At 42.6% G+C, this 15289-nt stretch overlaps 1 protein-coding gene across 8 annotated transcripts in view; it reads right to left on the reverse strand.

Annotated features, from left to right (window-relative positions):
- QKI (QKI, KH domain containing RNA binding) overlaps window positions 1–13910 on the reverse strand; it is a 157981-nt gene extending 144071 nt beyond the window's left edge. For 6 of the 8 annotated variants that reach the window (XM_065680436.1, XM_065680435.1, XM_065680434.1 and 3 more), the window contains exon 1: window positions 13148–13910. In XM_065680436.1, the coding sequence (XP_065536508.1) occupies window positions 13148–13289 (142 nt within the window). In that variant the 5' untranslated portion in view covers window positions 13290–13910. The remainder of the gene's footprint in view (window positions 1–13147) is intronic. The other 2 variants (XM_065680439.1, XM_065680437.1) reach the window with 1 other exon arrangement.
- Between the last annotated feature and the right edge of the window lie 1379 nt (window positions 13911–15289).

Consider the following 15289-nt stretch of genomic DNA (forward strand, 5'->3'; position numbering starts at 1 on the left):
CATCTGTTAAATCCACCACAAGAAGACCTTATAAATTAAGACTTCATATTCAGGATCGATTTACAGAATGAATTTACTACATAGGCAGGATCTGCAATGGACTACTATGTTACAAGCTACATTCTTCTTTTTTCCAAGTTCATTTATCACTAACACCAAACAACACGTACTTTCAGCTCACAGAGCTGTCTATTAGGGGAGGAGAGAAAATTTGGAGAAAACACATTTCCTGAAATATTTACAGCTAGAGGTACTTGAGCATCTGGAACTTGTTTTAATACCCTTATTCATGAATCACAACAGTGTGGCTATTTTAATGGAATTAAAGTTGAAAGCTATAGATGCCCTTAAGGACAGTTTACTACCGAAATCATTCCACAATAACAGCATACCAAACTAGAATTTAGTAAGTTATATCTCTCATACCTACTTTTGGCAATTAACATCTTAATGTTTTGGAGTTCCTGTGCTGCAAACCGGACTCTACTGATAAATACAATGAGATTATCTGCATCTCATGTGGGGAAAACGTCATACTTACTAGTTCAGTAAATATGCAATAGTAGGAAGTCCTAAGAACAGAATAAATGAAGGTAGGAGAAACAAGTTTTCATTTTCATAATGGTGAAAGCAATTAATTTTCATTATCTCCGTGAAGTTTGTTTCAAAATTTTACTGCGGCTTACAGACAAGGACTACTGCTAGCATGAAAATGCCCGGTAATTGGGTCTTCAATGTTTTCCACTTACAAACTGAAAAAAGTTCCTGAAAGAGGTGAAACAAAGGCTCACTGTAAGCTATTTAAATCTCCCCAACAACAGACTTCCTTTTTCTTTGTTATCTTCAGCAACTCTTTACATGCCATGGGTCTCCAAATCACAGATGGAAAATTACCATTCTGGTAACTCATACTGTTTTTCACTTAACTCCATTTACCTTGCAAACAAAAAACAGGTAGTCTACTTCAGAGAAGAGCACTGTCTCAGAGGTCTCACATCAAACACTATTTTGTTTTCATGCAACAGCAAAATATAAACCCTTAAGAGTTACGTTTAGTAAGAAAATCTCTTTGATGTTACTTTCTGTGCAAGTGAATGCACAGTTCCACTGCTGGTGTTGCAAAATGAAATACACCTGCTTTGTAATTCTTTGCTATGTCAGAAAAGGCTACTACAAGGTGTGGCTGGGGCAGCTCAGCGTGACAAGCATGAGGAAAAAACTATGGATTAAGTTCAAAAACGACAGTACATGCAAAGGAGATTTTCATTAGATTGTACAAACATGAACTTCAATGTAAAGTATCTCCACCTCTCTTAGCCTAAGAAAACGTTATGCCAAAATGATGTTTCTACCCAGATGACAAGCTACTTTGGACCTCACACTACAACAGCTTTTCTCAGAACTATATAAAAAACCCACCACTATTTCTAATCATATTAAATCTTGCCCATAGAGACAACATTCACAACTAGGTATGGGTATCATCTTCTTACTACTGTAGGAGAGAAGCATTAACTAGTAGCACTACCGCAAAAGAAAATAAGGGAGTAGAGAAATTACACCTTTGTATCTCAGCACTATTCTCCTGTCCTAAATCAAGCGTGGTGTGCAATCCCTTGAAGTTTGAAGGCTTAATAATTTATTATATTATTTTGGTGAATTGAAAACATCTTCAGAACAGAAATACATTTCAGTTAAATAAAATGTATTCCGATTCTTCTGCTCCTTTCACGCAATTTACCAGTTTCAAGATCAACAAATAATACAATTTTTGTACTTAGTTACACAATGTGTTCTTAAAGTGTACATTGTCTTTTGTTTTAAGTTTATCCAATATGGATGGGTGCATAATATTTACACCCATACTTGTGGCATTGTTGGATTAATTAGCTTAATTACTCTGGAAATTATCCAGGTTTCATTACTAGCAATATTCATTCCTTTACCTTCCAAGCAAAAAAAAGTTTGTAACAGCATAAGCTGCATTTCAATTATATATATTACACACTACAAGAAACTACTAATCCTCAGTTAGACTAGGAAGAAAAGCTCCTTAAGTGTTAGTGCTTTACTAGTATCTTGCCTTTGTATCTGAAATTCAACAGTAAGAGCGCATAACAAAAATTTGAAGAGAACGCAATACCCTTCTAATTTTTCAAGAACACATTTTAGTTATTAACAATCACTCAAAACTTTCAGCCACTAAGCAACTTAATCCAGAAGAGAAAAAAAATGCACTAAAAATACAGTTTGATCTGTGCAGCAATTTATACTACAACATACCATTACACTATACTAGTTACGACTACTTTCTGCTCAGGGCTGAAAAAGCCTGTACATATACTCTAGCCTGCACATATAAGTTTACCTCCCCATGGTAAGTAGTCAGAAAAAAAATCCAAACAGCCCCCACAAAGTAAAGAACTTGGAATGTTAATGCTTTAAACTGTTTCAAGTGTTCGACAACTTGATATAACAATGAACAATTCTAGCACAAAACATACGAAGTAGAAAGACCTGTGCACATGGCAAAAACTACTTAAGCTACTACATTGATAAAAAAACCCCAAAGGCAGTACTATTTCTGGTTTAGCCACCTCAAATTTCCAACTATCCTCTTTATCCTGTAAAAGAAAAAGTAACCAGTAACTGAAGTAACTGAAAACTGCGACCTCAAAGAAAGGTCGCATAAAACCTGAAGCAAAATTAAGTTCAGAATAAACTAAGTCTGCCTCAAAGTTAGGACATCCAAATTTTTATTGTCAAAAAAGGTTGCAAACATCAAGGGGAGTTCTGGAGTCTGTCTTCAAAATATAACTCATATTACCAGTCCTAAAGATTCATACAGCTTTTTTAGTAAAGTACAAATCAGTTGTCCATCTGTCATTTTAAGCTGATTTTAGTAACCTTCGTTAACAGTAGAAATTGTGTTTCTTTTCTACTCAGACAAGCAAAGGAATGCAGTCCCTCCTCACTTAATTAGCCAGCATACACCTAAATACCAACTGCCATCCCTCAACACTCCAGCATTAGCTGCAGTGGCTATCTACCGCAGCATCCATTTCACTTCTATTCATCATTGTCAGCTTTCTTGCTGACACTCTTCAGAGCAACATAGTTGATGAATTGCTCTGTTATTCATCCTATGTTAATCCGAGGCTGCTGCAGGAATACCTTTTTGAAGACACTTAACAGTATTAAAACTCGGCACTACCAAGTGCCCTCAGTGTGCATTAAACCTCCCATTTGGAACCAACAAGATTCCTCATGAATAGTTATGAATAAAATACAGTTACTAAATCAATAGGCAGTACGTTTATGTACCCCATTACCTATAGACGGAGCTTTCGCACAACTCCTTGCTTCCCTGGAAGCTACATGTAAATTATTAGAAATTGGAAGTACTTTTGATCCATACAGAATTTAACCTCAATTAACCCTACATTAAGTTGATGTAGTGAAGTTTTTACCTTCCTACTCCTCAAAATATCAGTAGATTTCCTAAATGTCACAGGTCTCTAAAGAAAAGTTATTTAAAGTCCATAAGCCTAATAAGCTTTTCCCAAGAAAGCCACTTATACTTTTTTTTCTCCCCGAGTTTCTTCCAAATTGGGTTTCATCTTTAGATAATGTTCTCTCCAGATATTTTCCCAACGGATCGCTCAACCTGTCACTAGAAGAAAATCTAACTATAGAGAATGAACACAAAAACACTGCAAGAAATTTCAAAAATACCCAAATCTCTGTAAACATGTTATTATAACAGCTGAATATATTTCCTTTCTAGCAACTGCACTTCCTAAGTTCACACCTGAGAGATACTCACCCAGGTCTCATTACTCCTCTCAAGATGTTTTAACGTACATCTAAACAGTATTCTGATAGAATCTTGGTTAGAATTCATTTTTGACCCCTACCATTTTATCTAGGCTCAGATTTTGTTCAAGTCTGTTTACTAGCTGAACACAAAGTTCACAGAACTATGTGAAAATTGGGAACAAAAGAATCCATATAAAGAGTCTTGTTTCAGGTTGATTCAGAGCCAGCATAAGATTTCCATGAAAGCCTTGAGTGATTTAAACACTTAGTAATTCCCTTGTAAACTGACTGCATATGAGCCTGACTATATTTATCTGTATAGATGATACAATACTTACTTAAGCAATTAAAGAACTATCAACAACTTTGTCTCTACCATCATCTAAAACGCGTATTTTTCTCTCTGCGCAGGCAACCTTCACAGCAAAAACATACTTTAAACAAGACAGCTGGGCCTATTACAGCATTTTAACCTTCAACTTTAACACACAAACCAACTGTAAGAGAACACACTTGTCAACAGATTATATATGTAGTATTTAACCAGTAAGTTTGAAAGTTTGGCGGGGGAAAAAGAGGTGATGACAACACTTTGAGAAGACTTTGAAAAAAACATTTCCGGTAATTTCTGATTCAGGGATGCAGCTCATACCCCTTCAATACGAGATAAACTGAAACTAACAAAAATGAGCATGCACAGATTAGCAGCACTGCTCAAAAGCAAACAGCACCACATCAGAGAATTTTCCCTTGTGTTCTGCTCCTCCCCATTCCTGCAATGAAATTAAAGATATTCCACAGCAAACAGGGCCAGCCTGGTTTGCTCTTTAAGTAAAAATATTGAAAATTATGCATTAACTTTTGATATAATCATTTGCAGGTTATTAGATTAAGCTGCATTAAAAACAACATTAACTGATTTGCTACTGCTTTGAAGTCTGATAAATAAATGGAAGCATTATGCAACATCAGCTGAATGTTTTAGTTACCATTTAAATATATGAACCAGAACATTGCGTTTTTATTAACACTTGTGCTAGACAGATCTGTTGCTTACTTTTTAAGATTTTAGGTGCATTCCATCTCCTAGACACTAATGAAGAAAACATACTGCATTAGGACAAGGAATTTCAACCATATAATGGTTACAGAGTTCTAAAATAGATCTTTAATCTGAATTAGACAGAACAAGAAGGTTCATTATTTCAACAGCTGAAGGATTTAAAGAATTCAGCAAAGTCTGGCTTCCATCTAGTGTCAGCTAGTCTGAAAATAGTCACATCCTTAAAATTCTGAATGGACCAGATGCACAATCAGTTGACAGCAACTGGGAGTTTCAGACTTTAGAGTAAATGTCTAAGCAAATGTAACTCTCTCCCCAAGGCTCAGCTCTACATCCTCAGTATCGAGCCTCTTCAGCCATTGCGCCACACAACTACTCTGAGATCACATACCCGAGCTCAATCACAGCCCTGATCTGCCTGAAAAGTAAGCCAGCACCACACAAACTCAAAAAAGCCCTGACCAGCCTAGAATATCAGCTGACCTTTTAAGCCAGGAACTGATCCACCAGATAAGGGTATAAAATGCTCTATTATCCTCCCCTGCCTCTGCTCCAACATCAGCAGCCGTTCTGATGATTCTGACCCCTCAGAACTACACTGACATAACTTCCCAGCGAAATAACAAGATTTTAATTGTTTGTTATGCTGGGATTTTTTTCCCTTTCAAATCAAGCCTTAAAGAACTGTAAACATTTATAAGGTTACATACTATTAAAAGTGTTACCTACCCCAACTACCAATATGCTCAGATGTCAGTCAGCTATCACACAGATTTCTTCACGATTTATAAAACACGAATACGCTGAGGACCTTCCCACCCAGGCACATCCTGGAGCATTGCAATGAAGTTACCAAATATCGAAACACTGCCCTAGTACAGCCTGTGCTGAAAGCATAGTGTATCTTCTCTAATCCACTACAGCATAAAGTACAAGTATTCAGGCGCAGCTTCAAAACAGTCAAAAATATAAATTCAAAAAATCAACTTCCAGTGAGCTACTAAATCAACTACACACCACCAAAAACACTAAAAGGAAGCCCATTAATAGCTACCTATTACTATTTCCCTTCACAAAAACGGTTGGTTGGTTTTTTTACAGTGAGCTAAGAAGCAAAATTTTCCCTTTTGACATGAGATATTAAAAAAAAAAAATATCAATGCCCAAATGAAACGTAATTGAAAATGCCTTTTCAAATTATACTCTGTATTTTAAATCATGATAATAAAATAGTAGTAATAAATAAAAAAGTTAGCATTACCACACTCATTCCAAGCACTAACACCTACTAAAATAACCTCAGAATATTAAAAAAAGCTGCAACTTCTAAGTTTGGGACCCAGACAGTAGAGGTTTAGTAACCCAACTGCCCAGACAGAAGCACTTTAACTTGCACTATCCTGTCCTCAGACACCCAACTAGCCTGCAACAGACACCTTTCTAATGGGAACCATAACACTGTGGAAGGGCAGCTCTACTGATGAAGCTGGGTATTATTTCTTTCTAAAGCTGTCAAGGCTGCTTTGCTCATTCAAGCATAAATTGTCTCCAAAATCTAAGCTCTGCTATTGAAAAGCTAACTCCACTTCTATTAAACGTTTCCAAGAAAAACAACCAGAAGAAACTCAAACCCAGAAATTACTTTAACTGCACTGCACAAGTAGTATGGCATATTTTCAAGCCAAAAGTAGAAATGTAATGTTGCTTAACTATCAGCAACCCAACCCTTTGTCTTGCCAGAGCAAAGGGATCTAATCTGGATAATAAACATCACACCCATCATGTTTCAGGATTCAAACAGAAGCTCTAATGTCCTCCGCAGACCTTGATCCTCCTGCTACATAGCACAGACTTACCTTACGTGGTACTTCTACTGACCTAACCAGTTGTGTTAAACATGAGATTAAATACAGTGGCAGTTTTACTGTTCTTACTAGTTTTCTTAGCAATGGGTTACTAAATTCCAATAAAATGTCAAAATCAACAGAGTATTTTCATAGTACACATTTTTATTAAAATCAATACAGAAAAATTCACACAGCCTGCATGAGAAGTTGTGAGTTATGTTTCAATAAAGACAAGGGTCAGTGAGTGAGGGCATTTCATTACTTCACAGCTTCCCTGGCAAGGAGTTTCCCTTGTCTCCCCCCCACCTCCAGCCCCCTGACATTCCATATAAGCAGTGGAATACAAACCATGGATCTCCATGGCAGACTCCAGTTGTACTTCAATCAGCCTGAGCTGTCAGGATGGTCTGGTAATTAACGTTAACACAGGTCTATCCTGTCAGCCAGAGAATATATACCAGATCAGCATCTAATAATACATCTAATTAATAGGATATCTACATCAGTATGCATTCTCCAAAAAGGAGAGCATTTTAAGGTTACAGACTAATTAAAGACAATCCAAATCTACGTGCTTTTCTACTGAGGTCTAAACAACTCATATAATAGTAAGCATCCCACTCTGGCTTTGGCATTGCTTAGTGTACTCAGAAGAAGAGTTTTAATGTAAGTACTGAAACAGACAATCTGATCAAAAATGATACTGAACTACAGAAGTAACTATTTATTTCATGTCCAGCCTTCTCCTCACACACACGGCACAGCGCTCATCCAACACCTGGCTTTTTCTAACTTGGCCTTTTCTCTTTTGATGCATGCAAACTTAATTTTCATAATTAAGACATTCTAAGTGCTCACTTAAAAAAAAAAAAATTTCTCAGTTGTCAGAGGCTGGGTGGACTTTTTTTGTAATATTAACTTACATACCTTTAGCTGTTCCTTTGTGTGTTAGGAAAGCACCATGAGCCACTCCCTAAACTAATCACCACCTGGTCAGCTGTTTCTAACCATAGCAAGATATTTTTATACAACACTAGTTACACTGGAAACTACTCCACAGCATTTCGGGTGAGAAAAATGCAACTCAATTCCAGCCTTACAGAACAAGTAACACTAAGCAAAAATGGTAAAAAATTAAAAAAAAAAAAAAAAAAAAAAAAAAAAGAATCAATGTCAGACATTTTAATACTCAATAACTGGCAAGAATCAGTGAAAAAACTGCTTTCAAAACATGAGCTTAAAATAACTGCTTTACTAACTTAACTTTTCTTAGTCAAAACAACACCCATCTTTTAAAGTTACATGCCAGGTGACTGCAATCCCATAAATATGCAGATACCATTCCAAAAATAATTTCTTTTTAAAAGATCTGAAATGCTTGGGGGGGAGGTTTTGAATATTATTCCCCAAGATTTAAAAAAATAAACTTTTTCTTAAGTGCAATGGAACTTTTGTTTTGATGTTAAGCGGCTCCCAAGGAATTACAAATAAAACCCACCCACATCTCAGAACAATTCTTACAAAGTTTTCAAACACTTAAACTCTAGAAGCTTTACACCCTCATTTTTACAAGGCAGCTATAAATCAGAAAAATGCCTCAGACATTAAGATGTAGAGAGAATTAAAGAACCATATTCAAAGCATACAAGAAATACTCAATGCTCTTGTCACACGCTGTTTTGTGCAATTTTAACATTACAACTCAAAGTTTAAAATTAGTTTAAGACACTGGCAAGCACCTACCATAAGGCCTTCATCCTAAACAATACTCATCTCCTAACTCTGCATTAAGAGGCACAGTTTGCAATGAAATAATGGGGTTTTATTGCAATATCTGATACAACTGAAAACCAGACATGCTAATGTGGCCAATGCCCCTTCACCAAATCTGACAAGTCAGCAAAACGCTAGCTAAGCATCAGCTACATTTACATAATCACAAACAATAAGGTCATGTACAAAAGTAACTAGGTAACTTCTCAGGGAGAACTTATTTACACCACCAGAACACAGCTCTTCCGGCCTAACTTATGCAGACATTTTGGTTTAGGCAGTAAGACTGACAAGCAAACTGCAGTTTTGGTCACTGGGTTCTGCAAGTTCACACGCACTTTTTTCAGTGAGCACAGCAGAGAGCGGAACGCCCAAGAAAAAATTATCCTACTTAATCCCTACCTAGACGTTTTTACAGCCAGCTCTGTTGTAACTGCTAGTCAGAAAGAGTCAGTCTATTTGTCACAAAATCAGATCTATCTCCAACAGCTATATGCAGGGCTTAATGCACGTTAAAGGTAGACTTAAGTCACCTTCAAAACAAGTTTGACAGGAGGAAGAAACCGTTGAGGTACAGTTTACAGAGAAAAAATTAGTTCCTACAAAAGCCTGCATCAAAACCTTATTTAAGAGAACTTCAGACTACAGATTTGATCTGTGTACATTCCAATAACATACAAGATTCTAACTACTTACAGGTTCAAGAAAACAAAATGCAAATATATAAGTTGCACTACCCAGACCTCAGTTAATGGTTCAGGCTTATTTGTTCACAATCTGCTGAAAGAATAAATCCAAAGTACCTTATTTATTTCAATAGGCCAGAGTACAACTGCAGAGTTTGAAACAGCCAATTTATTTAAAAAAATTAACGCAAGAAAAAAGGTACAACTTTATTCACATCCCACAAAAAGGATCATTAAAAGATACAAGTTTAAAAAAAAAAAAAACAATCTAGATTAGAACCACAAAAGTTAGTATCTTGAGAAGCCGAAGTGTAAAAAAATCAGGTCACATTCGATGGTGCAAACAATTACAGGAAATACAGCCTATTCCACATTCAGGAAGAGCCCTCTCTTCCCACAGGTTTGCACTAGTCTGATAAAAACAATCCAGCTTCCTAGTTATTATGATGTGCACTTTAAACATCCTTGTTAATCCACAAAAGCCTTATTTACACATAAGAAGTTGAAAGCACACATATGCAGAAATATTTATAACCTAAACAAAACTATGACTTTCATATTTTATTATAAAGTAGGAGTGTTTTTTGGGGGGTTTTTTGGTTTTTAAGTTTCTTCCATATACCTCTCACATTTAAGCTGATCTTCAAAACCAAATGCCGTAAGACAGAAGCAGTAAAATTTTCAATGACCAAACACTAAGATACAGTTCAGAAAGGAAAATGCGTTTGGGTAATACAGACAGAACAGAAACAGAATAAAGAAGTAGACTCACATTCTGAAACCTAACCAGATTAGTTGTACTGTTCATCTAGACCAACAGGTCCATTTCCGTCTCTTGGTGCATACAATTACAAGAAGTAATCACAACACAAGCCCACCTGTGTTTTGTTTAAATATTGTCATGTAAAAATAAAAAAGGCCTAGCATTCCAGCAGGGAAAGCAATCCCACGTTTTGTCTGAATTCTCAGGGTTGTGACTTTATTTCTTCAGTTCAATCAGCACAAAACGAAAGCCAAAGGCTGATTGTAATTAGTCTTTTCAAGCATAAACAAAATCTTCAGGAAGATGGTTGTACAGTAACTGAAAAAAAAACCCCAGACACATACCTAAAGCACAAAATAAACTAGAAACAGCAAACCAAATTCTAAGGGGAGGGGGAAAGGAAGGCAGCAAAGACTACATAGGAACACTCTATTTTTAGATTATATAAACCTATATATACACACACATGCCCCTAATATGTGGTATTCTCAAAGGTGCCATGAGACAACTGCTGAAACTATTAAATACTATACTTTAAAGCATTCCAAATCTTGCAGACCTCTCCAGCAAACCTACAGGTTGCTATTGCTGAACCCCTCAGAGGATGTCAGCATAGCATACAGTTGAAGGTATTTAACACGATGCCCCTTTAATAACCAGGATAAGTCTTTTACGGAACAACAGTTGTTCCAATTTCTCAAAAGTTCATTGCTATTGACTATTCCACCTATGTAATACTGCTTGTAAGCATACAGCATATGTAAGTCCATGCAAATACAAATCCTTGCACAAATCCACAAGTATTTTGTCATTCTTTGGTATCTGCTATTAAATCTGTTAATTTCACTACTTAAGTCAGTAATGGTGTTCAGAGGCCCGCCTCACGCCTCAGAAAAAAAAATAACTGGCGCCCCTTAGTGTTCAAATTCTGAAGTCTTGAAGCAATTTACTAGATTTGCATGAAACATTTTTTTCAACATTCCAAAAAGTTTTCTGCCTCCACAATACTTCCACCCAATTGCCAACGTAAACAGGAAAAGCAGAAAAGCTTAAAGGGATAGCAGACTTCTTCCTGAGACTATCAGCAACACAGAATGTATTTTATCTTTCTTTTAAAGAGCGCAAAGAATAGCTCCAACACAATCCTTAAACTTTTCCAGCAAGTCTCAACAGCCTCCATTTTGGAACTTCAATACTTCACAAAACGTACTTCCAGAGCTTTCAGTATTTTAAAGTACATCAAATGCTGTAGGGATTTCAGACATTCTTTTTTCAGTGTCCTTTTCATATGGCGAAATATTTTTGCTTTCTTTTGTTCTCCAACACATACGCACACCAAAAAAAAAAAAAGTTTCAGGCCTCCTCTGGCCAAATACAGTAAGTTGAAGAGATTCAGGAATTTAAGAATCCAACATTAAGCCTCTGGAAGGCTCATAACATGCTAAAAAGAGTCTTCTCAGTCAAGTTTCTTCGTAATATTTATTGTAAATCTAACTATCCTGAAGAGGGTGCTTGCTGTGGTGACCAAGAACATTAGTGTTACTTTTCACATCCGTACTTGCTCCAATACAATTTCAAATTTCACCACAAGTCTTGATTATAAAAATAGAATCTCCCATTATGTCTCTTCCCACAGTCCATCTTTCAGTATTCTTCAGCAGGCTTTTTTTACTCCTCTATAATTTATTTCTGAAGGCAGCATTTTCTCGATACGCTATTTTCTGTTGTACTACAGTCACTATCTCACTTTTACAGTGTTGGGAAAGGGCGGGGAGTTGTTCTACCAAATAAAACCAGCTCTTTCATCTTCCGAGGTCAACAACTTCCCAAACTTCTTTTACCGAGAAAGAATACGTCCAAACAAGAATCCTAACGTGAAATCTCAGAATTCAGTATTTCATGCTAAGATTCCAAACAAGTTAGAGCTGTGTAAATAATTTACAGCTTTACCATATTCTACAAAGCTACTAATACGATTAAACAAACAGGTGTCTCTAACTCTCTTTAAGGTGGTAAGAAATGAAATGCTTTTAAAAACAAACCTGCGAACCCAAGCATAAAGCAGATTTTACATTACTGAGAACAAGTGTATCGCTTGATTTTATCACAGATTTTTAACTCTAACACTGTCGTGAGAAGACATATGGGACAAAGTTCCCAGCACATACTTTTTTTTTTTTTTCCTTTCTAAACTGCAATTTTTTACTTGTCAAACTACAACTTAATGGGAGCTCTTTAGGGAAAAAGAAGGGTTGGGGGCGGTGTCAGCCCACCGGAACGGCCCCTCGCCGGGAGCGGGGCTGGGGGCGGCAGCGGACGTTCGGCAGGAGCAGATGAGGCAATTTCGTAATTTCTCTGTTTTTTTTTTTTTTTTCCCCTTCACTAAAGTCACACGTAGGAGTCTTTCAAGTTAGTTTCTTTAAAAGGTAAGGATAGCTGAGAGACGGATTTGCTCGCTTCCCTTGCAATATAGGGAAATTATAATTAGTTTGTGGCCACTTTGGGGTGGGGTAAAGCTGGAGTTGAAGAAAGAGCTCAGCCCCCTCCGTCTTAGTCATTCAAGTTCAAGCAGTTTCCAGAACAGCCAAATCTCGAAACCAAACTCCCTCCCGCCCCCCGCCCCCCCCCCCCTTCCCCCCGCCCGGGGCCCTCCGGCCGGGCCGCGGGCCGCTCCCCGAGGGGCGCCGCGCAGGACCCCGCTACCCGCCAGCCAGCCTTTCCCCTCCTCCCTGCCTTCCCCCAGAGCGCATTCCTGAGCTCCTCTCCTCGCTCCCTCCCCTCCGCTCGGTAGTTACCCTTCCCCCGGTTTTAGGAAAGGGTGCGGAGCAGGGAAGGAAAGAAAAGAAAAAACAAGGGGGAGCACCCGCCCCACACCCCGGGATCGCGGGGAGCCGTGCGGCCAGGGCTGCCTCTTCCCCTCCGACCCGTTCAGCGAGTCCCCCGGCACCACACGGCAGCGGCCAGGGCGGGGAGAACCCACACTTCCCCTTTGTTTTAAGCTCCCCAACCCGGGAGGGGGGGCAAGAGCGTGCGGAGAACAGCGGGGAGAGCGAAACAGGCCCCGGGCTCCCCCCAGCCGCCCGGCCGGGGCCGGGTGCAGAGCGGGATCCCGGGAGCGGCGCAGAGGCCCGGGGCGGGGGGGAGGCAGGGCCGGGCGGCGGAGCGGGGGAGGGGACGGCCAGGCGAGCGCTCTTACCTTCGTCCAGCAGCCTCTCGAGGTGGTTGAAGATCCCGCAGAAGTTGGGGAGGCTGCTCATCAGCTTCTTGTCGTTCATCAGCTGCATCAGGTAATCGGGGCTCGGCTTCGGCTTCTCCTTGGTTTCCATTTCCCCAACCATATTCCAAGCCCGCGCAGAGACGGCGAGCGCCCGCAGCAGCTCCGCCGAGCAACGCGACCGCGGCACGGGGCGCCCGGCTGGATCCGGGCGGGCGGGGAGGCGGTGGGGGAGGGGAGGGGGCGGGGAGGGGAGCTTCCCCGAGGAAGGAGGAGGAGGAGGATTCAAATCCGGAGACAAACGCAGCCCCGACGCCGAGTCCCAGGGAACGAAAAAAAGAGGAAACTCGATAGAAACCCCCGTGCGGGCTGCGCCCTCCTCGCCGGGCACAAGGACCCGCCGCCGCCTCTCGGTGCTGCCGCCGCCGCTTCGCTGCTCCGTGCGCCCTCGGCCGGCGCAGTCCTCGCTGTGTCCCCCCTCCTCCTCCTCCCGCGCACACACACGCCGAGCCCGGCTTCTCCTCTCCGCGCTGCCCCCTGTCTCCGCGGCGGGGGAGGGAAGGGACGAGTGGGGCGGGCGGGCGCTGCTGCCGCTTCCGAGGAGCCGCCGCCGGTGTCTCTCCGCTGTTGCCGCCGCCGCCGCTGTTGTTGCCGCCGCGCTGCGCCTGGCGTGTCCTCCGCTCCGCCTCGCGCCCGCCCGCCCTCCCGCCGCCGCCTGTGGCTGGTGAGTCTCAGCCCCGCCGCCGCCTCCTCACTTCTCCTCAGTTCGCTCCGGAGTTCGCTTCAGTTCAGGCTGCGCTGCCAGCAGCAGCGGCGGCGGCGGCGGCAGGAGGGGCGGGGACGTGCCGGGGGCGGGCCCGGGGCGGGGCAAGCGTTACTCGGTGGCGGCGGCAGCGCCGCTTGGCGGAGCCAGCGGGCCCTCCCTCTGCGCTCCGGGAGCCTGGCGCTGCAAGGCGGCGGGGGGGGGGCCGCGGTGCGCCCCAAGGGGCCTTTATCTCTTCTCCCCCGCCTTCCTCCGCGGTTCCCCCCCCTCCCCGCCGACCACTCCCGTTCCGAGGTTCTGCGCGCAGACAGGCTGCGCAGGCGCGCAGCGTCGTGTGCGGCTCCCGCGCGCCCCCACACCCCGCCGCGCGGACGCCGGGCGCGCGCACGGAACTCTCCTCAACAAAGTGGGGCTGCTTCACCCACCGCGCGCTCGGGGGGCGGGCGGGCCGGGTCACGTGGGCTTCCCCCGACGGGGCGGGGACAGCCGCGCCGAGGCGGGAGGACGCGCGCGCGCGGGTGCGCCTGCTGTTTACAACGGGGGCCGCGGTCTCGCGCGGCAGACGGGGTTTGGCTGTCCTGGCGCCGGTGCGCATGCGCCAGCGGGCGGGGCGGTGCTGGGCGGTGCTGTGCCGTGCCAGGAGCGGTTCGCAGTCAGTAGCGGGGTAGCGGGGTGGGGGGGATTGGGTAGGTGTGTGCGGGCCGGGGTGAGGGGAAGCGGAGGTAGCTGTTCGTTTCTCCGCTCTCTTGTCGGGCCGAACCCGTGTGCTGCCGGAGCGGCTTAATGACAGCCTTTGATACAGAGGGGCATAGAGTGGGCTGGGGGTTGGCCGCCGCCGGGGGTGGAGGAGAACCGCAGGCGGTGGTGGCTGCCGAGCCGTCCGGCCGACCCCGGAGCAACGACGGTGGTCCCCAGTGCCCGAGTCGGGCAGCCAGTGTCAGACCCGGGTGCCGGTCGCCGCGCTGCCTTCCTGCCCGAGCCTCGTCAGCAGGCAGTTAGGCTCCCTCTCTGCTTATAGGGCAGCGCCGTGTTTGGGGGTCAGCCGTGATTTGTTTGACGGGTTTGGATGGGAGACGTGATGGGAGCAGCAGCATCCGGCAGCCAGAACCAAAGTTAACGCGCTCCATCCACTGTAGTCGCGGAAGCAAAACAGAGCGACGCGGTTGCTTGTACGTATTTCTCCTTCGCCATGCAGCTACTCGGTGTTCTTACTTGATTTTTATTACTTAGGAGGTCGTCAGAAAGCTTCTATTGAGATTTTCGTTACCTTGGTAGAGCTCGTGTTGTAAAGCTAGGTAAAAATAACTTCATTGTTCGGTTTAATTCGTTGAAAACAGCTATTTTTAATGGGACTAATTATG

This window comes from Lathamus discolor, chromosome 5 (assembly GCF_037157495.1).
Source record: "Lathamus discolor isolate bLatDis1 chromosome 5, bLatDis1.hap1, whole genome shotgun sequence".
NCBI lineage: Eukaryota > Metazoa > Chordata > Aves > Psittaciformes > Psittacidae > Lathamus > Lathamus discolor.